Source organism: Trichomycterus rosablanca, chromosome 6 (genome assembly GCF_030014385.1).
Source record: "Trichomycterus rosablanca isolate fTriRos1 chromosome 6, fTriRos1.hap1, whole genome shotgun sequence".
Classification (NCBI taxonomy): Eukaryota; Metazoa; Chordata; class Actinopteri; order Siluriformes; family Trichomycteridae; genus Trichomycterus; species Trichomycterus rosablanca.
The window spans coordinates 40392918-40419026 of record NC_085993.1 but is presented as its reverse complement, the minus strand read 5'-3'; the positions used below and the strand labels follow the sequence as shown (position 1 = coordinate 40419026).

Below are 26109 nucleotides of genomic sequence, written 5' to 3'. Positions count from 1 at the left end.
TATCACACATATAGTAACCAGAGGTCTGATCCTCTGTCAGAACATGCAAAGAACGTGCTAAACTCAGTGACTGAAGACCAGAATTAAATCTGGGTCCCTGAACACTAAAGCAAATGAAGGAAGGATTAATCCAGGACCACCAGGACTCTATAGCTCTAGAAGAACATGCCAAACTCTACAGAGAGTAACCAGGGGCAAATATCGTACCCTTGTCGCTAGGTGCATTAAAAGAACATGCCAAACCATATACAGAAGTACCTGGAAACTTAGGACCCCAAACTACCCAGCACACTGGAAGAACATGCCACTGGAAGAACATGCCAAACTCTGGTCACCAGGGCTCCAAGGACATGCCAAAAACTCTGTAGAGATAGTAGGCAGTAGTAATACTGGACAAACCTGCAACACTTAACAATCCGAATTTACAATTTGCAAATACTGAACATAGCACCCCAGGAAATAGGGAGAACATACTAAACTCTGCACAAAAAGAACCCATATGTGAAAATCTTATCCAGGTCCTCGGGACATCAGCAATCTGTGGAGAAGTTTTAGCAACTCTGGTTCCTTTTTACGTCCTAATAACATGCAGAAGGTGGATTGGTTGCACTTAAGAGCGGGACTGTGGAGTGCCTTACGATGGAATGGGGCCTTATGTGTGTGTGTTCCTGCCATGTTCCAAATACGGACCCACCACAACCCCTACCAGAATAATGAAAATGTATCAATATGTTATACTAAATAATAAGTATGACGGACACGCTGTTGCGCGAGGCGTGGGAATGCAGGCACCTGATCCACGTGCGCGTGCCGTCCCGTTACTACGCAACCGCACATCTGTCCATGATGAGCCAGCAATCCCAACGCCTCATCTTTCACACTAGCTTACTACATAGTATACTTAACAACTCCAGCGGCGGTATACTGCTTAGTACGGTAGTATAGTATGAGAACTGAGGTGTAACCATGGCGACCAATAAGGAGCGACCGTTAGAGACACGCTAGGAGGAGAGCGCGCTGGACGTAGCCGTTAGCTCATTAACACGTATGGAGACCCATCTGAGCGTGTAGCTTTGTGAGATGTGAGCGTTTAATGATTTACCTTCGCTAATCTGCGCCTCCACCTTCCTCTGCATGTCTTCCGGTGTTAAAGAGCGTCAGCTGATGCACACAAACTGCTGAGGTCACCGCACACGTCCTGTCAGCAGTACCGACTGCTCTCTGACGTGTAGCTCAACTTCTGGCCACCATACTGCTGATCAATGAGTGAATGACCACAAGATGGCAATAGAGGATCAAACCAGATATGAGCCATGTTGCTAACCTGGGGTTTTCTGGTTAAGATCCGACTGTCCTGGCAGCTCCTTTTTAGAAGTGCAAGGGGAACTGGATGGGTCAACCACACTGGGCATTCCAGAATAAAAAAATCCATAAATGTAACCACCATTAGGTTTTTAGGAAGCCTATAAGTAGTTATACCACTGCAGTGATACACCATATGGCCATAAAATGTGGACAACCCTTTTAATAATTGAGCTTATGCGTTGTTTGCCATATCCATTGCTAAAAGGTGTATTAACTCAATTATATCAAATTAAATATATGCTTCTAACATAGTGGCATTTGTCTGACGCAGCATAGATATGCCCCTGTGCACAAAGCATGGTCCATAAATGTGCTTTTTGATGAGAAGCAGTACCACACAATTCCAAATTCTTTTACCCAGACATGTCCGCTTTTTTGGACCTAAAAGGCTTTTGTAGCCTGTGTGCGGTATTCTTTGTGTGTTTTTGCACCAATTTAACCTTTCTCTTTAAGGATCTTAAACTTCTCTTGAAAATGCCCAAGCGCAAATAAAAATTTACAGAGGAATTACAGAAATTACAGATGAATTGTCTTGGTTGGTATCCTTGGGAAGCAGAATTCATGACCTGCAAAGCTGGCATGTACAGTATGTGTTGGTGTCAAATAAAGGTGCCAGTTCAGCAAAACACAAAACTGCAGCTAAAGCAAAAAGTCCGTCAGGTAAAGACCGGGTAAGATGCATTTTGTCTAAATAGCTCTACTGATGGACTATTTTATTTGTTATTATTATTGTTTAGGGCTAAAAAATGGGTAGTTGTAGCCTAGCAGTTAAGGTACTGGACTAGTAAGCAAAAGGTTGTTGGTTCAAACCCCACCACTGCCAGGTTGCCACTGTTGGGCCCTTGATCAAGGTCCTTAACCCTCAATTGCCTAGACTCTATACTGTCGTAGTATTGTAAGTCGCTTTGGATAAAAGCGTATGCTGAACATGAAATGAATAAATGCTAAATTGAAAGATTATCTGACCATTAATGAATTTGTTAGTAAGTAGCTGCTTATTTATTAAGTTTATTAACATAATTGCATGGTTATTGATGCCCCCTCTTTCTCCAAATCAAACCTTTCATCCACTGCAGGTGTCCGTCGGGCCCATGCTGCCATCCTGCCAAATGTAAAATTTTTTAATGCATTTTCTCCCCTTTTTCTCCCCCTTTAGCGCGTCCAATTGCCCAATTGCATCATGCTTCCTCTCCGCCTATGCCAATCCCTGCTCTGACCAAGGAGATCAAAGCTAACACACGCCCCCTCCGACATGTGGGCAGCAAGCCGTATGCATCTTATCACCCACACATTGATGAGTGTTGTGCCACCTAGCGTTGTGTACGGGGAGACACACCCTAAGAGCAATCTTTCCTCATCTTTGTGTAGGCGCCTCTAATCAGCCAGCAGAGGTCGGTTTGCACTAGTCCTACAGAGAGAGACCCCTATCCGGCCACAACCCACTAAAACACTTTTTGGAAACATGGGAACGTCAACTGCGAGCTATCCTAGCCCTTTTCTTCCATGCCACCATCCACCACCAACATCACAATTGCTGTTTTTACTGAATGGGCACAAATTCCCACAAACACTCCAATATTTTGTAGAAAGCCAACTATAAGCTATCTGTGGTATTTTTACACTATACACAAGTAAAATACATTATTTATTTAAATTAATAAATGCACTGGAACTATATTAACTAACAAAAACAAAAGTAAGGGTGCTCAGGTGGTGCAAGCCATAAATTACTCTAGGGATACAGGGTTCAAATCCCCAGTGGTGTGGTCAGGTGCCTACATACACACATGATTCACTATGTCTGAGGAGGGGATGTACAAGGATTTCTGTCCAGTCCAGAGTGTGTTATTGTCTTGCCCCTAGTGGATAACGGGATAAAGCAGTGTTAAAACGTGAACATGAAATAAAAAACAAAAGTAGTTAAATAGTTCACTGTATATGTATTAAAAATTTAATTGAGCATCATGAACATGTCCATCTAGAACTGCTTTAATTAAGATATGAAACCTGTAAAAGAGATGTCTTTCAACTCCTGGTTTATAAACAGAACAGGAGAAAAATGTTATTGATATAAAGTCATGTTGCAATGTAATATTAGCTTAACCAGTATGAATCTTTGTGCAACTGAGACAATCTAGAAAAAACAAAAAGGTTCAGAGACCTAGTGCTGGATGGGTTTGAACCTCCTGCAGATTTGATTGACAACTAAAACAACAGTGAGGGCTCATCATCATGGGGTTTGCGACAAGCACTTAGGCATGTGATAGCATTTTGAAAAGTATTTTTGGAGAGGCAAAGCACACATAATTACCTAATAAAATTCACAGACATGTATGGAATATATAACACCCTCTGAACAAGCACTGTGGGAGGAAAATGGTCGAGCAGGCGTTCACTGTTGATGCTACAATTACAGCCTCTGGGTGAGGTGCCTGCATAAGTGATGATAAATCATGTGTACTCCGCTGTGTGGGACCAGAGCAGGTGAAAAGAAGCGGTTGATAGAGTCACGTGTGTCTTGAAGCAGGCAAAAGGCCATCTGGAGAAATTGTGTAACAGGCTCACCAGCAGGAGGGCACAGATTAAAAAATAAGGCTCAACTGCCATGCCCTAAATGACCAGCAGGCGCAGATTCCTGACAGGGTCATTTCCTTTAATCAGCAGTCTCTGTGCTTCATTAGACAGTAATTTGCTGCAGCTGGAGTAGTTCCTTTTTATAATAGTGGCCTCAGGGTTTCTCTGTGTGTCCTGCACTACTATCACTGAGATGCCAGGCTCAGCTCAGGCTGGTCTGCTTTTTCGTTCAGAGGATGCAACACCAAATAATTTCACGCTGGACACAAACTGAGATAGAGTTGGTGGAGTTGCTGCTCCACTTCTTCTCAGAATATTTTATAGATGCTGCTGGCTTTTAATACGTTTTCTCTCTTTATTCGTTTTAAAAGAACTTGGCTTGTCACACACTGGTGGACTGAGTAGCTGTTACATTTGTGACGACCATTTCTCTGTCTACTCTTTTCCTGTCCTCTCTACACTTCGGCCTGCAGATTTTAATTTGGTTTTCTTTTGAAACTTTTAGTTTGACCATTTTGTATGTTGTTCTTATGTGGCTACAGTATTGTTTTGCATTGATTAAACATCCTGCAAGTACTGGGTTCCATCTGGCGACCTGCCCCATTACAAATTGGATACAAGTATACTGGGGAGAAAACAGTTGGGGGGTTAGGTACATTTTATTATGTTAAGTTTTTTAAAATATGACAAAATATGCCATTTAGTCGATTGATTTAGTGGTGTAGAAAGTTCTATTATGTAGACTTCAGTCATTACAAAGTCCCAAACTGTCACCTTATGAAAAATTTGCCTGAATGGCTGGAAAAACAACATAAATGTCTGCCATAAATTTAAAAAAGCTGAAACACAGATGTCACAGCCCCGAGTCTAGCAAGCTTGACATTACTATGGAAGTAGAGGCAGCAGGGCAAAAACACTTTCCTACAAAACTGGCACCTTGAAGCTAAACTGAGCTTTGGGGCTTAACACTTGGACAAAGAAAAAACTGGAGCAGGGGCTTATGGTAGCCTAGTGGGACAGTAGTAGCCTAGTGGGTAGAGTTTTGGGCTATCAAGTGGAAGATTGTTGGTTCAAATCCTGCCTCTGCTATGCAGCCACTGTTGGGCCCTTAAGAAAAGCCCTCAACCCTGTCTGCTCCAGGGGCACAAAAAGTAGGAAATGCAGAAAAATAATTTCACTGTACTGTACATGTGTATATGCACATAGACAAATTAAGGCATTCTTCTTATTTCTTGCATGACACTCTTTAAAACCGATGGTGACGTGATGCTCACTTGACTGCGAACAGTGACACCGGTAAACCAGCATATTTTTTTTCTTAACAGGCCTGACTATCTGGACTAATTTTCTTCCTTACCTTGGCAAAGAGACACTGTTCTAAGTACCTCACACTTGTGAGCAATGTTAATACAGATAGTCAATCTACACCTGCTAATATGGGCACAGAGAAATCACAACTGTTGTTAATTGTAATCACACACAAGGAATTATAAATGAAGATTTGCTATATGCATATTTTAACCCATAATATTTTTTTCTCTTAGTAGAAAGTAAAAAGATGAAACACATGAACATAAATGGCACATTCCTGAACACTTAAGGCAGTACAAGAGCTGAATTATTAGCATAAAAGACACATTTCGGAATTCTACTTGAAGTAGTGACTATATTAAAGAGAACCTGCATGCAAATGCACTTTTATAACTATCGCTTACACACACAACTTCCTGTCATTTGAATTTACAATTTAATAACCCTCAACTCCCACAGAGATGCAAATATGGAAAGAACATACCTAGACAAGCACAGAAGACACACAAGCCGAAGCTCATGCACATCTATGCACGGCAATTGAAATTTTCCCCAGAGATGGCACTGACTCTTGTTTGCCAGACTGCTGGACTCTAATAATAAAACACCATGCCAACCAAACAGTGGACAGGAACTGTTTATGCTGCTGGATATGAATGTCTGCTACTGCTTTTTAACTGCGTTGAAATAAAATCCTGTCATGTAAAGCTTTATTCATACACACCAGTTAAACTGATCATTACTGTGCATGCTGCTATAAAAATATTGTACAACAGGATGGTGTGATGAGCTAAATACTTAAAATTTATGATTTTTTAAATAAATATGCCCCCTTTATTTGAGATTTTTTTTTATTTATACCATAACAACCTAGTAACAATTAAATGTTTATATTTACTTAATAAGTTTATATTTACTCACTTGCATGTCTTTGGACTGGGGGAGGAAACCGGAGCTCCCAGAGGAAACCCACGCAAACACGGGGAGAACATGCAAACTCCACACAGAAAGGACCCGGACTGCCCCACCTGGGGATCGAACCCAGGACCTTCTTGCTGTGAGGCGACAGTGCTTCTTTCAACTTTGTGGCAACAGTTTGGGGAAAGTGAGGTCCATAACGGCATTGTTTGACTTTTGAAACTGTGAATGAATTAAAACCTTAAATATATATATAAGGTTTAATTAAGAGAACAGAAATTGAACCACAGGTCACTGATTTGTAAATTAACCCCAATTCATTGTACTTTGGGTGGGGGTTCATGTTGTGCACTGCCAATGTTTTAATTTAAATTGACCAGTAATCAAATGCCATATTTTGATCTCTTAGTGGAATCAGTAAATAAATATTCTACAAAAACAAATGTAAATATAACAGTTATCTTTTTTATCAACCTTGTTACATTAGAATGCACAATTTCTATTTATTGTGGATGGATTTTAAATATACGGGAACATGGAATTTGACCAGGGTCGTCCACAATATGCATAAAACTATACCAAAACTATATCAATAATTACATATCCCACAATAATAAATAATTAAAGCACAGCCCCACCAGCCACTGATTTGTGAGTTGAGACTAAATTAATTTCTATGTGTGCAGTTAAACAGGTATGCTCAGTTCTTTAATTCTAAATGTGCTGTGTTCTGTGTACTGTGGTGACTAACAGGGGTAGCTGGAATATGTTCTCATTTCCAAGTATGACCTTCTGTACACAGAAAATAGATTAGGGTTCGGCGTGTCATATAACACTTACCTGTTAATTTATTACCCCGTTTGTGTGCTTTCTGGTAGCATTAGCTCACTAAACGTTTTTTTTGTTCACAGCAGTCTGATCAGTTTCCTGATTGTGAAAAACAAATCTGACTGGACTCTTTGGTTTTTATCCACTAGGACTTGACTAACCTGTAAAACTTCAGCCGGTAGTTAAACTCGTTGGTAAATTTTGACCAGAACCACATTCAGCCACAAATGTAATGCCTGCAACACATTCACACTGTGTTCACACCATCAGCTTTTCTATTTATGATATTTTAAATAGTTAGGGAACTAAGGACACTAATTGTTGCAGTTTTGTGAGTGCAAATTTTTTCCATTCTTGCTTGTTACGAGACTTCAGCTACTCAACAGTCTGTAGTCGCCACTGTCTGATTCTTCACTTTATGCTGCACTATACATTTACAATAGAAGACAGATCTGGACTGCAGTCAGGCCAGTCAAGCACATGCAGTCTGTGTCTATGAAGCCATGCTCTTGTAGTGCATACAGAATGAGGCCTTAATGAAATAACCACCGACTTTCCAGCAAAAGATGCTCTGATAGCAGCGCATCTTTCTAATAACTTATTTTGCTTAGAATGAGTGTGTTTGAAAACCTAGTGAGCTGCCTTGCTGTCTATCTGCCTACATAGGCAGCTGCCTTAGTAGAGAGGATTCTAATAAGTCATTGACTTATAAGGCAGATTATTGGAACGCACTACTTAGACAGCGATTCCATCAGTTTTCGCTTACTAAGCTAACGCAGTTAGCCTCATGCCATTCAAACCAATGGGATGGGGTGGCACAACGAGCTAACATGTCAACTAACATCGCCCTGCGTGTACCGAAAACGGTTAAATTCGCTGACAAGCCTGAATTTGCAAATAAATGACACTTGTACACGTTTATACAAATTAAAAATCAATAATAATTTATTTACGTTTGAAAATAACTCCGTTCCTTTCTCTGCACCGTCTGCCATATTTTTTATTTTTCTGTGAGAAAAGTTGTGCCGCACTGAATGCTGGGATTGTAGCATTGGATGCTCCCTCGTTATTCTGTCAAAATACCGTTCAGATTTAAGGTGTCTTATTAGACAGCATTTTAAGTAATCTAAGAATTCGAACAGCCTCCTTGTCGGGAGCATGCGTAGGATGACGTAAAATGCTTTCTATGTAAAGAGCTCACTAGGTTTTGGAACACACCCATTAATTCACCCCAACATCTTGCTGGGTGATCCAGTTTGCTACTTATCAAACTGGTCCCACCAGCATCTGATAACCTTTTGTACCTACAGGCAAGTGGATTTTTTTACACTATATATCTGGCATAGAGTGTGTGTTGGAAGTGTTGGCATCACCTGTGCAACTTTGGCTCCTGACAGAAGGCTGACTTGAAGCATGATTTGTAATTACAGCCATGACACATGCGATTAAGTATTCACATGTGCACCTCTGTGTCCTCTTCATTTTCCATTGTGACTTTTTCCATGAAGTAAGATGCTCAGCAGTATTGTGCAGTATTTTCCAGTTTCCCTGAAAAATGTGTTGTACTGATGATGAAAGAGTGAAAAAATATTCATGACAAAGAACAGAGGAAAAAAGATTCATTAGTAACATAGGAATTCTCATCCTACCATCTCTCTCTCTCACACACACACACTATTTCTCTCTTGCACGCCCACTCATCTCCATCTTTCTCCTCCTCCTCCTCCATATTTCAGTTCCTCTCTGCAGCTTCAACTTCAGAGAGGCAACAACATCTGCGCGAGAGCAGACGTGTGAGCGGAGCACAAGGAACAGAGAGAGGACAGCATAACAGAGCATCAGCAAGAACAGGATACACAGACAGACAGACAGACCACAAGACAGACAGACAGACAGACATACAGGACTTTATAGCAAATACCCATGAGTGTTTGAGTGCCAGTGTACAAGTGTGAGTGCCAGGGTGTACTTGTGAGTAGGACCCGGAGGGCACACTGCCTCCCCGTGGGGGTCGCGAGGGGCGAGGGCTGAGAGCGGGGTGGCTCAACGCTCTCTGCTCTCTCGCCCTGCGCTTCTGTTGCCCCCTCCGCCGCTCTTCTCCTCCCCCTGTCCCACTCATCTGCCCCTCTCCACCACCCCAAGCAGCCCTCCTCTGCTCCCCTTCACTGGCCACCACACCGTGGTGCGTGTGCAGCATGGAGTCGGAGCGTGACCTGGACCAGCCGGAACAACGGGAGCGGGCCGAGCCATTAAGTAGCATGGAGCGCGCCATCGTGCAGAACACCTGGGCACGTGTGTATGGGAGCTGTGAGGACGTGGGCGTGGCCGTGCTAATCAGGTACGCCCACCTTTCAAACATCCGTCTCACACACACGCACCTGTTCCTCAAACATCTGTCACACACCTGTCACACAAATGTTCTCTTACAACTAAGGCTTTTACACAGTTGGGACGTTTTGTAAAATGCAGTAAAAAGAAGAATCTGTGATTTGTTAATTTTCCTAAATCTTTATTTAACTGACAAAAGCAGAAAGAAAAGGTTTGAAAAATGTTTTTCACTTATCAACTTCATTGAATTTTGTAAACATATGTAGAATTTAATGGGAAAAAAAAGAGTAAAAAGTTACAATGTTCTGAAACATTCCACAATAAGAAGGTGAACTGGTAAAGTGAAGGAATTATGATTGTGTTTAAAAGGAGGATCCATCAAAGGCTCTTCTATTATAAGCAATGATGGGTCGGTAACACTTTGTACCAAACATATGAGAGAGCTATTTTTTACCATTTACTGTACAAAATATTGTTAAAAGACGCTTTGAAACCACTGTTGAAAGTGTGTTACCTTTAAACCCTTAGACAACTTGCCAAAAATGAAAGGAACCATCCAAAGATGCAAAACCAACATCTGTCGCGGTATCAAAAATCTCAGGGGGTGTATATTGGGATTTTGATTGACACATGTGGTCAAGGTTATGTCTTTTCCCGGGAAGTTCATGTTTTTTTCAGCATGCCTCTGTCCCAACTTTTTTGGAGTGTGTTGCAGACATCAAATCCTAAATGTGTTGCTATCAAACTAAAATAAAGTGCAGTAAAAACATCGGAAATCTTTTCATGCTACTTTTGTAGATTAAATTAAGATCCACATGCCCTCTGACACGTGTGCGGTAGCCAACCATTTTTCTTTTACCTGCATGAGGCGAGTTTATGTGAATATATGAATCGTGCATAGAGAGTCATGCACTGATCTATATTATCCCCTGTCTGTGTGCAAGTGCCTCAGCCAGCAGAGGTCGTAATTACAGCAGTTATGAGGAATACTCTCCGGCATCCTCACCCCTCGGTTGAGCCAATTGTTGTATGTATACAGTGTATCACGAAAGTGAGTACACCCCTCACATTTCTGCAAATATTTCATTATATCTTTTCATGGGACAACACTATAGACATGAAACTTGGATATAACTTAGAGTAGTCAGTGTACAGCTTGTATAGCAGTGTAGATTTACTGTCTTCTGAAAATAACTCAACACACAGCCATTAATGTCTAAATAGCTGGCAACATAAGTGAGTACACCCCACAGTGAACATGTCCAAATTGTGCCCAAATGTGTCGTTGTCCCTCCCTGGTGTCATGTGTCAAGGTCCCAGGTGTAAATGGGGAGCAGGGCTGTTAAATTTGGTGTTTTGGGTACAATTTTCTCATACTGGCCACTGGATATTCAACATGGCACCTCATGGCAAAGAACTCTCTGAGGATGTGAGAAATATAATTGTTGCTCTCCACAAAGATGGCCTGGGCTATAAGAAGATTGCTAACACCCTGAAACTGAGCTACAGCATGGTGGCCAAGGTCATACAGCGGTTTTCCAGGACAGGTTCCACTCGGAACAGGCTTCGCCAGGGTCGACCAAAGAAGTTGAGTCCACGTGTTCGGCGTCATATCCAGAGGTTGGCTTTAAAAAATAGACACATGAGTGCTGCCAGCATTGCTGCAGAGGTTGAAGACGTGGGAGGTCAGCCTGTCAGTGCTCAGACCATACGCCGCACACTGCATCAACTCGGTCTGCATGGTCGTCATCCCAGAAGGAAGCTGACGCACAAGAAAGCCAGCAAACAGTTTGCTGAAGACAAGCAGTCCAAGAACATGGATTACTGGAATGCCCTGTGGTCTGACGAGACCAAGATAAACTTGTTTGGCTCAGATGGTGTCCAGCATGTGTGGCGGCGCCCTGGTGAGAAGTACCAAGACAACTGTATCTTGCCTACAGTCAAGCATGGTGGTGGTAGCATCATGGTCTTGGGCTGCATGAGTGTTGCTGGCACTGGGGAGCTGCAGTTCATTGAGGGAAACATGAATTCCAACATGTACTGTGACATTCTGAAACAGAGCATGATCCCCTCCCTTCGAAAACTGGGCCTCATGGCAGTTTTCCAACAGGATAACGACCCCAAACACAACCTCCAAGATGACAACTGCCTTGCTGAGGAAGCTGAAGGTAAAGGTGATGGACTAAACCCAATTGAGCACCTGTGGCGCATCCTCAAGTGGAAGGTGGAGGAGTTTAAGGTGTCTAACATCCACCAGCTCCGTGATGTCATCACGGAGGAGTGGAAGAGGATTCCAGTAGCAACCTGTGCAGCTCTGGTGAATTCCATGCCCAGGAGGGTTAAGGCAGTGATAATAATGGTGGTCACACAAAATATTGACACTTTAGGCACAATTTGGACATGTTCACTGTGGGGTGTACTCACTTATGTTGCCAGCTATTTAGACATTAATGGCTGTGTGTTGAGTTATTTTCAGAAGACAGTAAATCTACACTGCTATACAAGTTGTACACTGACTACTCTTAGTTATATCCAAGTTTCATGTCTATAGTGTTGTCCCATGAAAAGATATAATGAAATATTTGCAGAAATGTGAGGGGTGTACTCACTTTCGTGATACACTGTAGATGCATTTTGGGCACAGATACATTTGCACATATAATTAAAATAGCAGGTGGCGCAGCAGTAAAGTACGCTAGCGCACCAGCGTTGGGGTTTTGAATACATCGTATCGAACCTCAGCTCTGCCTTTCCGACTAGGCTGGGCGGCAGCATGAACAACGATTGGCTGTTGTTCAGGGTTAGAGGGTAAGAAAGTCGGATCATAGGTCCTCATAACTGGTGCAACTGCGGCCCCTTCTGGCTGACTGATGGCGCTTGCACAGGGCTGAGGAATAATGCTGATGGGGGTGAGGCCCTCCATACACAGTGCCCGTCAAGTGTATGAACTTGACTTGTGCAGGTGAAAAATGACTGTACTTGCCGGAGGGGGCGTATGTCAGTTGAGAGGCATCCTCAGTCAGCGGTGAAGGGTCGAATCAGCATAGAGGACGCAATCAGGGTAATTAGACACGACTAGATTAGGGGGAAAAAACTGGGGAAAAAATAAATAAATAAATAAACAAAATAAATTATTATCCAAAAATAAATCTTCAGCCATATAAATTAATAAAATAATGCACTATCTGCCATTATTTTGTCAGTGCGATGAAACCATTAAAATATATTTTTAAAACTTTAGCTGGGAAAGTGCAAATGGTCTACCTTTAAAAATCATTAAAGCTTCAACAGTACAATAAGGTACAATTCTATATCCAAAATCATTTTGAATTTATACTTTGTCTATTTTAGAGTGTAAGAACTCCCAAACTAATAGAGGTACAGTATTAAAAACGAAGCATGCAAGTTTTCCCTTGCAGTATAGCTTCCTGAAATAGTTTAATCAGGAAAAAAATGTGCCCGTCAAAGAGGGATGTGCCATCACACATTTTCTCTCAGCTCTCTAGAGAAAATTTCCACACAATTTCGGGTAGCGTGGAGTGCCATGCCAAAAACTCATCATGTCTCACGCTGTTTTTAATGCTCGTCTGACTGAACGTTGCGCTGTAGGTAGAGGGAAGACACAATGCATGATTGTTTTCCAACACAGGAACCACATGTAATCAAAAGTCAGAACTAAAGTTGAGAAAGAAAAAAAATACTACTTTTCAAAAGTCAAATCTATATGAGAATTTCAATTTTCAAAAACGTGCATTTATATAGGAACGTTTCTTTTGGTGCTATAACAGCCTCCACTTTTCAGTAAAGGTTTTAAAGTAATTTTGGAATATGATTATGGAGATTCTCTTCCAGTTAGCAAGTCCTGCTGTGTTCTGACTGCTGTTGGCCTAAGTAAGAGCTCACAATTGGTGTTCCAATTAATTCCAACAGTGATGAATTAGGATGAGGTCAGTTCTCAAGTTATTCTACACCATAGTCAAACCAGTCCTTTATGGACCTCATTTTATTGCACAGCAGCATTACCAAAGTAAAACAGAAACTGGTTTTCCTACACTGCCAAAAGGTTGGAAGTACACAATTCTATAGAATTTTACTTTTGTTTAATGTTGTACCCTTGTCTAAAACTAATAGTCTCTGACTACAGCAACAATACAAGACCACTATTACTCCCCCACCAAACATAACACTTGGTTTATTAATTTGGTCATGTAGTATTCCTGTGGCAATTGCCTACCCAGTTTATTTGGCACCAAAGTCACTCCAGTCACTGTCTGTTAGTAGTTTGACATGTTCATTCCATGTTCATGTGAGTTTCCTCTGGGTACTCCTCTCAAAACATACAATAGTTGCCTCTAGGTGTGAGATGTAAAGTACTGCCACCCTGTCCAGAGTGTATACCTGGGTGGACTGGAGATATCAAAATACTGACCAGGATTAAGCGGCTAGTGAAAAGAAATAAATAAAAGTTGGTTTACTCCTCTAAAATAATATACAAGAGTTCTTTAAGTTTCCGCACTTTTATTTAACTCTATTTATTAAGAATTTCAAAAACAAATGACATCACTTTTCTACAGTCACTTTCCGATGCATTTTTCCCAGCGTCGTACCAACTTTTTAATGGCATCAGCAAAAAAATTTTTTGGTTGAGTGTGTAGTCACTGATGCACCACTGCTTTCACATCATCACATGAAAATCTTCTTTCCCTTAAAGCTTCTTTGAGCGTCCAAAAAGGTGGAAATCAGATTTTGTTAAATCCGGACTATAAGCGTCTCTCTCAGTCTCTCAGACACGACCAATTACTACTCCTCCCTCCCTCACCGTTTTCAATCAAAATATAAAAGTGTAGAAACTTATTGAAGATCCTGTGTATTATGGTCTGGAGGGTGATAACACCACTGGACATTAAAAACACACATACATCCATTCTAAATGAGTAAAACACAGAGGACTTGTTAAAATAGAAATCTTTGGGTTGCCAGGACAACTGTCAGGAACAATGGTGTGATTTTGGATTAGAGGTGATAAGCAAATCCTTGTGGTCTCTTCACTGTGTCTTGTGTGTCTTATCTGTGCATGGCAGTAGTCTGCGTTGGCACCATCAGAGGTGTTTTGATCTGGTGTGTTAAATCATAATGTGTTTGTGTTTATGGTGTCTCCAGGCATCTGGAATGGTACCATGGATGTGCTTTCCCTCGAGAGGGAGGTGTTGAAATATATCGTTTTCGGGTGGCACGGTGGCTCAGTGGGTAGCACTGTCGCCTTACAGCAAAAAGGTCCTGGGTTCGATCCCCATGTGTAGAGTTTGCATGTTTTCCCCGTGTCTGTGTGGGTTTCCTCCCGCAGTCCAAAGACATGCAAGTGAGGTAAATTGGAGACAAATTAACATTAAAACTTGTGAAATGATCAATCTTGTAACTACTGTTTCTGTCATGAATGTAACCAAAGTGTGTAAAACATGACGTTAAAATCCTAATAAATGAATACAAAAATATATCATTGTTCAAGGCTTTGATTTGCCTTCACTGCTATTTATTTATTTATTTGGATTTTTACATCATGTTTTACACACTTTGGTTACATTCATGACAGAAATGGTAGTTATTTGTCACACAAGTTTACAAGTTTATTGTCAAACACAGTCATGGACAATTTTATATTTCCAATTCACCTTGCTTGCATGTCTTTGGACTGTGGAAGGAAACCGGAGCTCCTGGAGGAAACCCACGCAGACACAGGGAGAACATGCAAACTCCACACAGAAAGGACCCGGACCGTCCCACCTGGGGGTCGAACCCAGGACCTTCTTGCTGTGAGGCGACAGTGCTACCCACTGAGCCACCGTGCCGCCCCCTTCACTGCTAACATGAGTGGAACCGCCAGTATATAATATAATATAATAGATCAAATGTATTTTATTAACTCATAATTTGACCAGTACTAAACTTAAAACTTTAAAGTACTTTAAATGTAAAAAAAAAACAACTTTTAATCGTCTTCTTTTTAACTGTTATCAAACTATATGAGATCTATTATTTGGGTTTTCTGTGGGTGATCTATGGTGAACAATAGTAGTTAAACATGTTGTTGTCCATGTTGTAGCTTACATCAATCAGCCATAACATTAAAACAACCTCCTTGTTTCTATACTCACTGTCCATTTTATCAGCTCACTTACCATATACGAGCAATTTGTTGTTCTACAATTACTGACTGTAGTCCATCTGTTTCTCTGCATGCTTTGTTAGCCTCCTTTCATGCTGTTCTTCAATGGTCAGGACTCTCCCAGGACCACTACAGAGCAGGTATTATTATATGGTGGATCATTCTCAGCACTGCAGTGACTCTGACATGGTGGTGGTGTGTTAGTGTGTGTTGTGCTGGTATGAGTGGATCAGACACAGCAGCGCTGCTGGAGTTTTTAAATACCGTGTCCACTTACTGTCTATTCTATTAGACACACCTACCTTATTGCTCCACCTTGTAGATGTAAAGTCAGAGATGATCACTCATCTATTGATGCTGTTTGAGTTGGTCATCTTCATCAGACCTTCATCAGTGGTCACAGGACGCTGCCCACGGGGCGCTGTTGGCTGGATATATTTTTGGTTGGTGGACTATTCTCAGTGCAGCAGTGACAGTGAGGTGTTTAAAAACTCCATCAGCATTGCTGTGTCTGATCCACTCATACCAGCACAACACACACTAACACACCACCACCATGTCAGTGTCACTGCAGTGCTGAGAATGATCCACCACCCAAATAATAGCTACTCTGTAGTGTTTCTGGGAGAGTCCTGACCATTGAAGAACAGCATGAAAGGTGGCTAACAAAGCATGCAGAGAAACAGATGAACTACAGTCAGTAATTGTAGAACTACAAAGGGCTTCTATATGGTAAGTGGAGCTGATAAAATGGACAATTTGTGTAGAAACAAGGAGGTGGTTTTAATGTTATGGCTGATCACTGTATTAGCTCTTTGTGAGTTAAAAAGGGAGTATAAGTGGTTATATGTCTTAATACTTAATAATCTAGAAGGACAAATAAAAGGTTATTTTAGGGTTGGTGCTGTAGCCCTTGCTACACAGGTTTTAAGCCCTGCTCTAATTAACTGTCTGAGCCATGTTTGGTGGTTTCTTTACAGTTCCTAAAAAATATGCAAGTAAATAACTGAGTGTACGATGCCCTGAAATGGTCTGGTGTTCTCAACATGTACCAAGCTTTTGCAGAATAGACATCTGACCAACTCTGACCCTGCACAAAATAAAGCTCATCAAAGAAGAGTGAATGAATAATTTAATGCTCATCTCAGTTTAAATGAATCACCATGCCTATTAAATTTTACACACACAAACACACACACTTAATAGCATACTTGCTATTCTACATCTATTTAACCTGCTTAGTCGTGTAATTATCCAATTAGCCAGTCATGTGGCAGTAGCACAATTCATACAGACATTAATTCATACAGACATAAGCTAAGAGCTTTAATTAATGTTCATATCAAACATTAGAATAAAAGAAAAAAACAGTTAGGCAGAATGCACATCTAGTCCTGATGTGAGTGGGCTTTAACGACACAAGACCCCTGGGTTCCACTCCTGTCAGTCAACAACAGTAATTTGAAAGTACAGTGTGTAAAGGTTACCCAGTATAACTTAAAATTGCTAATTTATAGCTAACTATGAATTAAATAATATATGATATACAGATGTTACAGTCAGTTTTTGCTGTATTTGTCTGTCAAGACTGAAATGAATCATTATGAACATTAACTGAAGCTCTTGAATGCCTGATTGGATAATTACACCAATAAGCAAGTGTACGGAGTGCAGTATATGTAAGTTGTACCTGTATAGCAATAAATCTGTTTGGTTTGTAATGTAGGCATAAGGCATTTTTGAAAGCACTGAATCTAGCCACAGCCTAAAGTATCTGTACCATCAAGCGTGGGTGGTTACTACAGAAACACGTCGGTCCAGACAGCAGGCTTTTCATGCATCGCACTCATATATACACCCACTCCTTATAGCTATGAATTTTAACACCATGCTGTAGGAAACATATATATTTTTTACATACTGTACAATAACTTTTTAGCTTTATAGGAAGTATATGGATTTCTCTGGATAAAAATAATAATAATGAAAGTTTTTTTTTTATTAAAATGTTTAGTTTTACTCATTTGAAGTGCCATCCACTGACCACGCATCAGGAAAACCCTACAGAAATTAAACAAAAATATGGTCATTAATATGGAGTCAGACCTCTTTGCTGCCCCAACAGCCTTGCTTTTGGAATTCAGACTAGGTTTCAGCAGATTTATATTATTGGACTGTTGTCTACTTAAACTAGAGTAAGGTAATGTTTACTATGGAAGCACTTCTGTAAGTCGCTCTGGATAAGTGGAGTAAATTAAAATGTAAATGTACATGCAAAGTCACAACGTCTTTCTTGAAGATGTTGATAAGTTCAACCAAATGTATGTAATAGGACCTAAAACAAAACAATAGACTTGCGGATGAATAATTCAAATCGTAGAAAGTCATTTTGTTCATTTGATGCATTCTGTGACTGGGTTTTGGAAAAAATGTGCTCCTAATGTAATCATCTAAATTACTGTGCTGCTCAGTTTGCTGCTGTGAAGCATTTTAGCAGCCTGTAGGGAACTGTGCTCCCATTTCTCATATTTAAAAAAAACCCAAAATGACTAACCTGCCAAACGTTTCCTGTTAATTTTCTTTTCTGAAAAGCATCAATTATATAAAAAAACATTAACACACGTTAAATGATTAGACATGTGCCTAATAGTGAAAATGTGCCTAAATTGAAAATGCACAAATGAAAAGAACCAAATATAAGAACTCATTATGTTCATACAAGTGACTGAACTGCTGGTCATCAAAGCATGTAAATGCAATTAGACCACTTGCGGCAATAAAACCCATGAGAACAAAACTGAAAATTCTGTTCTTTGCCATCTTTGGGGAGAAATATTTATTATACGAGGGTTCTTTAAAAAGTTTTTGCACTTTTCTAACTCTATTTATTAAGAATTTTAAAGAGTTATGACATCACTTTTCTACCTAGTCACATTCCGATGCATTTTTCCCAGCGTCTACCAACTTTTTAATGCCATCAGCAAAAAAAGGTTTTTGATTGAGCGCGTAGCCACTGATGCACCACTGCTTTCACATCATTATCACACGAAAATCTTTTTCTCCTTAAAGCTTTTTTGAGCATCCAAAAAGGTGAAAATCAGATGGTGCTAAATCTGGACTATAAGCTCTCTCTCAGTCTCTCAGACACAACCAATTACTACTCCTCCCACCCTCACCATTACCAAAATATATAAATAATATATAAAAGTGCAGAAACTTTTTGAAGATCGCTCATATTTGGAAAAGTTATTATGAGGGATGCACATGATGTTCTATATTACTAAAGCAATAAAAGACAAAAGTGTTAACATGACCTTACAACAGTGCTTTAGTCTTAAATGAAAACAACGTGAGTTTTAAAATTCATCAAAGTTTTGCACTTTAATTAAGGATCTTGAACAACTTCAAGCAAGGACTTACCCACATGCTTTTGAAAACCCACTTTTAAACACTGGTGGAGTTTAATCCATAACACAAGCAAACAGTGTTCATATTATTTGCCTTTAGCATCTACCTTTATTATTTTAGTATTTATTAGAATTTCAGCGTCATGTTTTACACACTTTGGTTACATTCATGGCATGACAGGTAATTACTGGTTACACAAGATTCATCAGTTCAAGTTCAATGTCAAACACCATGATGGACAATTTTGTATCTTCAGTTCACCTAACTTACATGTCTTTGTACTGTGGGAGGAAACCAGAGCTCCCACAGAAGTTTATCACCTAGACATGTTCATTTCATTTCTAACACTATATTTAAAAGTAGACAAATATACCTAAATATTATTACCACTATTCAATACTAAAATTAAAAAGGCAGTTGTAGCCTATCGGGTTAGGTACGGGACTAGTAATTGAAAAGTCACTGTTTCAAGCCCCACCATTGCCAGGTTGCTGCTGTTGGGCCCTTGAGCAAGGCCCTTAATCTTCAATTGCTTAGACAATATACTGTCACAGTACTGGAAGTCGCTTTGGATAAAAGTGTCTGCTAAATGTTGAAAATATAAATGTAAGTATGAACTAGCTTAGCTTAGCACACATGTTTGCACACAGGTTGGATTTTGAGTATCACAGCTCTTTAAACAATAAATGGACAACACATCATTGTGGGTCTTTGGCAAATGGGTAAGATCAGATCTTCATCTTTGTTTATTGCATTTAAGGAGTTTTATATGTTCTCACCAATCCATTTCCACATGGATTATCAAATAGGTATTCTGGGTTATTTTGACATTCCGACTACACAAATGTTAATAGGCACAAATTTCCACAGACACTCTCCAAACTTTTGTGTAAAGCCTTTCCCTAAAAGGAGGATGTTTAATAAGCTTATGGTCAGACATCCATATACTTTTGGTCACAGATTATTTATTTAAGTCAGTTTTTGAGTTGAATGTTTTTAAACAGAACTGATTTATGGATTCATCAAAGCTTTATAAACCTGTCATTTAGATTCATGGACTTTTTCCTGTATCGGTCATTTAAGCTTGAACACGTGAACCTGGCATGGCATGGCATGGTGAAGTGAATCCTGGAAGTGGATCACTTGGGGCTCATTAAGCTTTCTGAAGAGCAGGCATGTTAAGATGACACTTAAATAACTTCCCACATAAACAGTGTTTCAGGAAAAGAGTTCAGTTAGAGGTTCGTGTAAACTCCATTTACAGGAGACAGGTTGAAAGGCTTAAGCGTTGGCACAGTTGGTATAAACGTAAACATTCCTGTAGGATTTCATTTTGTCAGAGAGTCTTTCATGTAAACAACTTGAAAGCGTTTAATCCCTGAGTAATACGCAGGGAATAGGTCTTCAAAAGTCACTGTTGATATAAATTGGTTCTAATAGAGAGACTAGTTCTGCGTCTGCTTCCTGCTGATTCCTGTCTCCTTTTGATAAGAGCAGAATAATTAGCATGATGAACGTAAATCCAAAAAAAAAACCAGAACGCACCATGCTAAATCTGGCAGAGAAACAGGGATACACAATTTGTGCTTTATTAGTTCAGTTCCCGCTCGCCGTGCTTATTATGGGATGTTCATAATCAAGGCTAAGGCATTCTGGCAGGCAGAAAGACAGAGTGAAATGTTGGCAGTTTCATGTCTCTCTCTCTCTCTGTTTTTTCTTTCTTTCTGTCTTTCTGCACCTGCCTCTCATTTTCCCTGCTGTGGTTTAATGACATCCCTCTCATCCGAGCAGCAAATCCACTTTAGATATGCAGTGCGATCATTCAGCACTTTGCCCTTTATCTTTCTGTTTCTTCTACCCCTCTTTACCTCTCTTATACCCGCACTTTCTCAGACTGAGTGGTCTTTCTCTCTGCCATCTTTTTCCGTCCATCCGAACCGTGCATGCATATTAATTAGTTTATATTTGCCTCTGGTACTTTGGTACCATTCCACATTTCCTCCTTCAGAAAGCAGATCTAAATCCTTTGCACAGCATGGCCTAGATTATGGCTAAGCTCAAAAGTTTACATTCCCTTTACATCTTATGCGACAGAATTTTTTATGTACTTACTGACATAAGATAGTTCAGCCTAGTTCTATGTGTGCTTCCTGGTTCCAGTTTCCTGATTCCTGTTTGAAGGGTTCTTCAAAAAGTTTTCACACTTTTGAAAACGATTTATATATATTTTTAAAAACAAATGACATCACTTTTCTACATAGTCACCTTCCGATGCATTTTTTCCAGCATCTTACAAACTAAAGCCATCAGGAATAATGTTTTTGGTTGAGCGTGTAGCCACTGATGCGCCACTGCTTTCACATCATCATCACATGAACATTTTCTTCCCCTTAAAGCTTCTTTAAGTGGTCCAAAAAGGTGGAAATCAGATGGTGCTAAATCCGGACTATAAGCATCTCTCAGTCTCTCAGACACAACCAATTACTACTCCTCTCGCCCTCACTGTTTCCAGCCAAAATATAAAAGTTTTTAAAGATCCCTTGATAAATGTAGACATATGTGTGTACGTATATATAATATTAATTAATATTAAACCTATTAATAAAGGACTAGCCAAATATTAGTTAATCCTTTTCCGATTTCCATTCTGCTAGAAAGACAAGATAAATTAAATCTGTTGTCTTTTCCTCTTCAGGTTCTTTGTGAACTTTCCATCAGCGAAGCAGTACTTTAGTCAGTTTCGTGACATGGATGACCCTGAGGAGATGGAGAAAAGCTCCCAGCTGAGGAAGCACGCATGTCGCGTCATGAACGCCATCAACACAGTAGTGGAGAACCTCCATGACTCAGAAAAAGTGTCGTCTGTGCTGGAGCTGGTAGGCAAAGCTCACGCTGTCAAACACAAAGTGGAGCCCATGTACTTTAAGGTAAGATATTAATTTAAAGTTCCTGTCGTAGGCAAAAGTTAACATACACCTATAAGTGAATGTACAGTGTATCACGAAAGTGAGTACACCCCTCACATTTCTGCAAATATTTCATTATATCTTTTCATGGGACAACACTATAGACATGAAACTTGGATATAACTTAGAGTAGTCAGTGTACAGCTTGTATAGCAGTGTAGATTTACTGTCTTCTGAAAATAACTCAACACACAGCCATTAATGTCTAAATAGCTGCAACATAAGTGAGTACACCCCACAGTGAACATGTTCAAATTGTGCCCAAATGTGTCGATGTCCCTCCCTGGTGTCATGTGTCAAGGTCCCAGGTGTAAATGGGGAGCAGGGCTGTTAAATTTGGTGTTTTGGGTACAATTCTCTCATACTGGCCACTGGATATTCAACATGGCACCTCATGGCAAAGAACTCTCTGAGGATGTGAGAAATAGAATTGTTGCTCTCCACAAAGATGGCCTGGGCTATAAGAAGATTGCTAACACCCTGAAACTGAGCTACAGCATGGTGGCCAAGGTCATACAGCGGTTTTCCAGGACAGGTTCCACTCGGAACAGGCTTCGCCAGGGTCGACCAAAGAAGTCGAGTCCACGTGTTCGGCGTCATATCCAGAGGTTGGCTTTAAAAAATAGACACATGAGTGCTGCCAGCATTGCTGCAGAGGTTGAAGACGTGGGAGGTCAGCCTGTCAGTGCTCAGACCATACGCCGCACACTGCATCGACTCGGTCTGCATGGTCGTCATCCCAGAAGGAAGCTGACGCACAAGAAAGCCCGCAAACAGTTTTCTGAAGACAAGCAGTCCAAGAACATGGATTACTGGAATGCCCTGTGGTCTGACGAGACCAAGATAAACTTGTTTGGCTCAGATGGTGTCCAGCATGTGTGGCGGCGCCCTGGTGAGAAGTACCAAGACAACTGTATCTTGCCTACAGTCAAGCATGGTGGTGGTAGCATCATGGTCTGGGGCTGCATGAGTGTTGCTGGCACTGGGGAGCTGCGGTTCATTGAGGGAAACATGAATTCCAACATGTACTGTGACATTCTGAAACAGAGCATGATCCCCTCCCTTCGAAAACTGGGCCTCATGGCAGTTTTCCAACAGGATAACGACCCCAAACACAACCTCCAAGATGACAACTGCCTTGCTGAGGAAGCTGAAGGTAAAGGTGATGGACTAAACCCAATTGAGCACCTGTGGCGCATCCTCAAGTGGAAGGTGGAGGAGTTCAAGGTGTCTAACATCCACCAGCTCCGTGATGTCATCATGGAGGAGTGGAAGAGGATTCCAGTAGCAACCAGTGCAGCTCTGGTGAATTCCATGCCCAGGAGGGTTAAGGCAGTGCTGGATAATAATGGTGGTCACACAAAATATTGACACTTTGGGCACAATTTGGACATGTTCACTGTGGGGTGTACTCACTTATGTTGCCAGCCATTTAGACATTAATGGCTGTGTGTTGAGTTATTTTCAGAAGACAGTAAATCTACACTGCTATACAAGTTGTACACTGACTACTCTAAGTTATATCCAAGTTTTATTTCTATAGTGTTGTCTCATGAAAAGATATAATAAAATATTTGCAGAAATGTGAGGGGTGTACTCACTTTTGTGATACACTGTATGTTATAGCAGTTTTGAGATTACAAGAATTCTTGCATCTGCTGTTTTAATTGGATCAAAACAATTTCCTTCAATTTAGGTTCTTCTAAAAGTTTATTGTTGAAGCCTATTGAGGGTTTTATGAAGGTTAATTAATGTGACATGGATTCTTAATTCTTGTTTGAGCTGCAGATTTCCTTGTGTTCATAGAATTAGGGCTAGTTTAATTATATTTATCACAATTAGCCATAATCTATAAACTAGGAAGCTCTGTACAGATCTCAGATAGTTGATTAGGAATTATTAATTTATTTATTTATTAGAATTTTAATGTCATGTTTTACACAGTTTGGTTACATTCATGACAGGACAGGTAATTACTCGTTACTCAAGATTCATCAGTTCACAAATTTAATGTCAAACACAGTCCACACAACTCCACATAGAAAGGACCCGGAATGCTCCTCCTGGGAATCAAACCCAGGACCTTCTTGCTGTCCGCGAGCCACCGTGCCCCCTGCATTTACTTTTAAAAAGTTTCGTTTTTTAGATAATCTGGATAAACGTATTGTCCTTAAGAACCAAATACCTAGAACAGCTGTCTCTTTGATAATGTCTGGACTGTAACCGTGATTAAAAAGGAAAAAAAATGTCTGGATGGTAAGATATACTATAATTTAATCACAGTTGTCACTTTATAAAGTCAAACATCACCACAGGCTAAGAGGCTGTTGTGCAAGAAAAGTCCATGCTAATTTCCTTTTCTGCATGGCTGTCTTTATGTTTGATGTCAAGCTTGCTTTAATGTAGACAGAAACATCTGTGTGACTGAAGCTTCTAATTTATGCAGACCTGTTTTGGGCTGTTCAAGGATTGCATACAATACATTTCCTATTAATGTAAACTGGCATTGTTTAAGATTTGTGTTTTCTCCCAGACCTTGAGGAAAATCGACTGTTAGAGATCACTGTTCTTTGTATCTCGTTTTTATTTTCATAATGTATCTGTTTCTGTAGTTTTTTTTACTGTATGTGCAGCACTTTAGGTTTAATAGTGCTTTTCAAAAAAGTCTTTATTTATTTTGCTTATTTTTTTTAAAAAGTTGTAAGTGAAAATTCCAAGCTTTAAAACTCTACAATATGATTAAGACAATTTATCTTCTTTTTTCCACTTTCTGTTTCAGATTCTGAGTGGTGTGATTCTGGAGGTCCTGTCTGAGGACTTGGGTGACTGTTTCACCACTGAGGTACAGACTGCCTGGACCAAACTCATGGCACTGCTTTACTGGCACATCACTGGAGCATACCAAGAGGTGGGCTGGGTCAAACTGTCCAGCTCAGCTGTCTAAAGAACCAAGAAAGTGCATTTCCATCTACACATTCTAAAGAGAAGCTTTATTTATTCATTGTTTGTTTTACTGCCGTTTTATCTTGGTCGGGATCACAGTTGGTCTGCTCTTTTGGGCGAAAAACAGGAAACACCCAAGATAGGTCGCCAGTCCATCAAAGGGCAGAGACACACACACATTCACACTTAGGGCAATTTTAGTGACTCCGATTGGGCTGATTTGGACTGAATGTCTTTGAACTATGGAAGGAAAGCAGAGAACACAGAGGAAACCCACATGGACATGGTGAAAACATGCAAACTCCACACAGAAAGGACTCGCACCCAGGCCCTTTTTGCTGTAAGGCAACAGCGCTACTCACTGTGCTACCATGCCACCCCACACACTTACTATCATTGGTTATTTTACCACTTGTAGACATTAATTAATCATGCCAGTTTCAATATACAAACTTAAAGCAGATGGATGGAAAGAAAATGTTAACATGAACATTTATACTGTACATTAATATAATAATGTATAAAATAATAACCTAATTATTCAGTCAGCAAAATGGTGCAATATTGCAGCACAAGTTATTAATGTTCTTTATTTAGATAAATGTAGACATGTAGGGCCAGACATTTTCTCTAATAATATTTGTAAAAACAGTTAATGTGGGTTGTATCCCAAATTGCACACTACTTAATAGTATGTGTTCTAGAAATGGTATAGTTACACACTATGTAGCACACATGTTGTTCGGGACGCAATACAGAATTCACCTTTGTGATCTGTGTAATCATTGTGTGCCTGTCATCACGGATGTTAGCTGGCATGATTAAAATCACTAGATAAGTAGGTAATGTCATTTAAAATTGTGTCTCACAAATGAAGCATAGCCTGTTTTAGTAAATCAGTCTGTACTGTAGCATCAGTGGAAATCTTTGTGTTTGAGGTGAAAGTAACTAGAGTTCTTTGCATTGTAGCTAAACTGTGTACTGTCACTAATGAAAAATCCAACAATGCACAGAAACACCTTCAAGAGACCTGATTAAATGATGAGCCTAATTTTGAAACGTTAATATTGGAGACTTTACTTGTTTACTACAGCTTGAGATGTTGTTTTGTGTGTTGTGTGTCAGTGCTGCTATTGCGACTGTGTTTTTTCAAACATCTAATCTTGTTAGAGATGATGGCTAGCTTTGCAAGACTAGCATACATTAGAAACAACAATTAGAAAACTGAAGCTGTGTCCAAAAAAGCAGCCCTCTGGCTCTCAATACTGTGTGTCCTCAATGTGTAGGTTGAATTATTAGCACTAC

The 26109-nt window shown here is 40.2% G+C and overlaps 1 protein-coding gene across 1 annotated transcript; it reads left to right on the top strand.

Moving 5' to 3' along the window:
* Nucleotides 1-750: 750 nt before the first annotated feature.
* Nucleotides 751-24890, top strand: cygb2 (cytoglobin 2). Its single transcript, XM_062998126.1, has 4 exons — nt 751-936; nt 8976-9334; nt 21591-21822; nt 24641-24890. Exons 1-4 carry the CDS (start codon nt 751-753, stop codon nt 24803-24805), a joined length of 942 nt encoding a protein of 313 aa, XP_062854196.1. The 3' UTR covers nt 24806-24890.
* The last annotated feature ends 1219 nt before the right edge of the window (nt 24891-26109 follow it).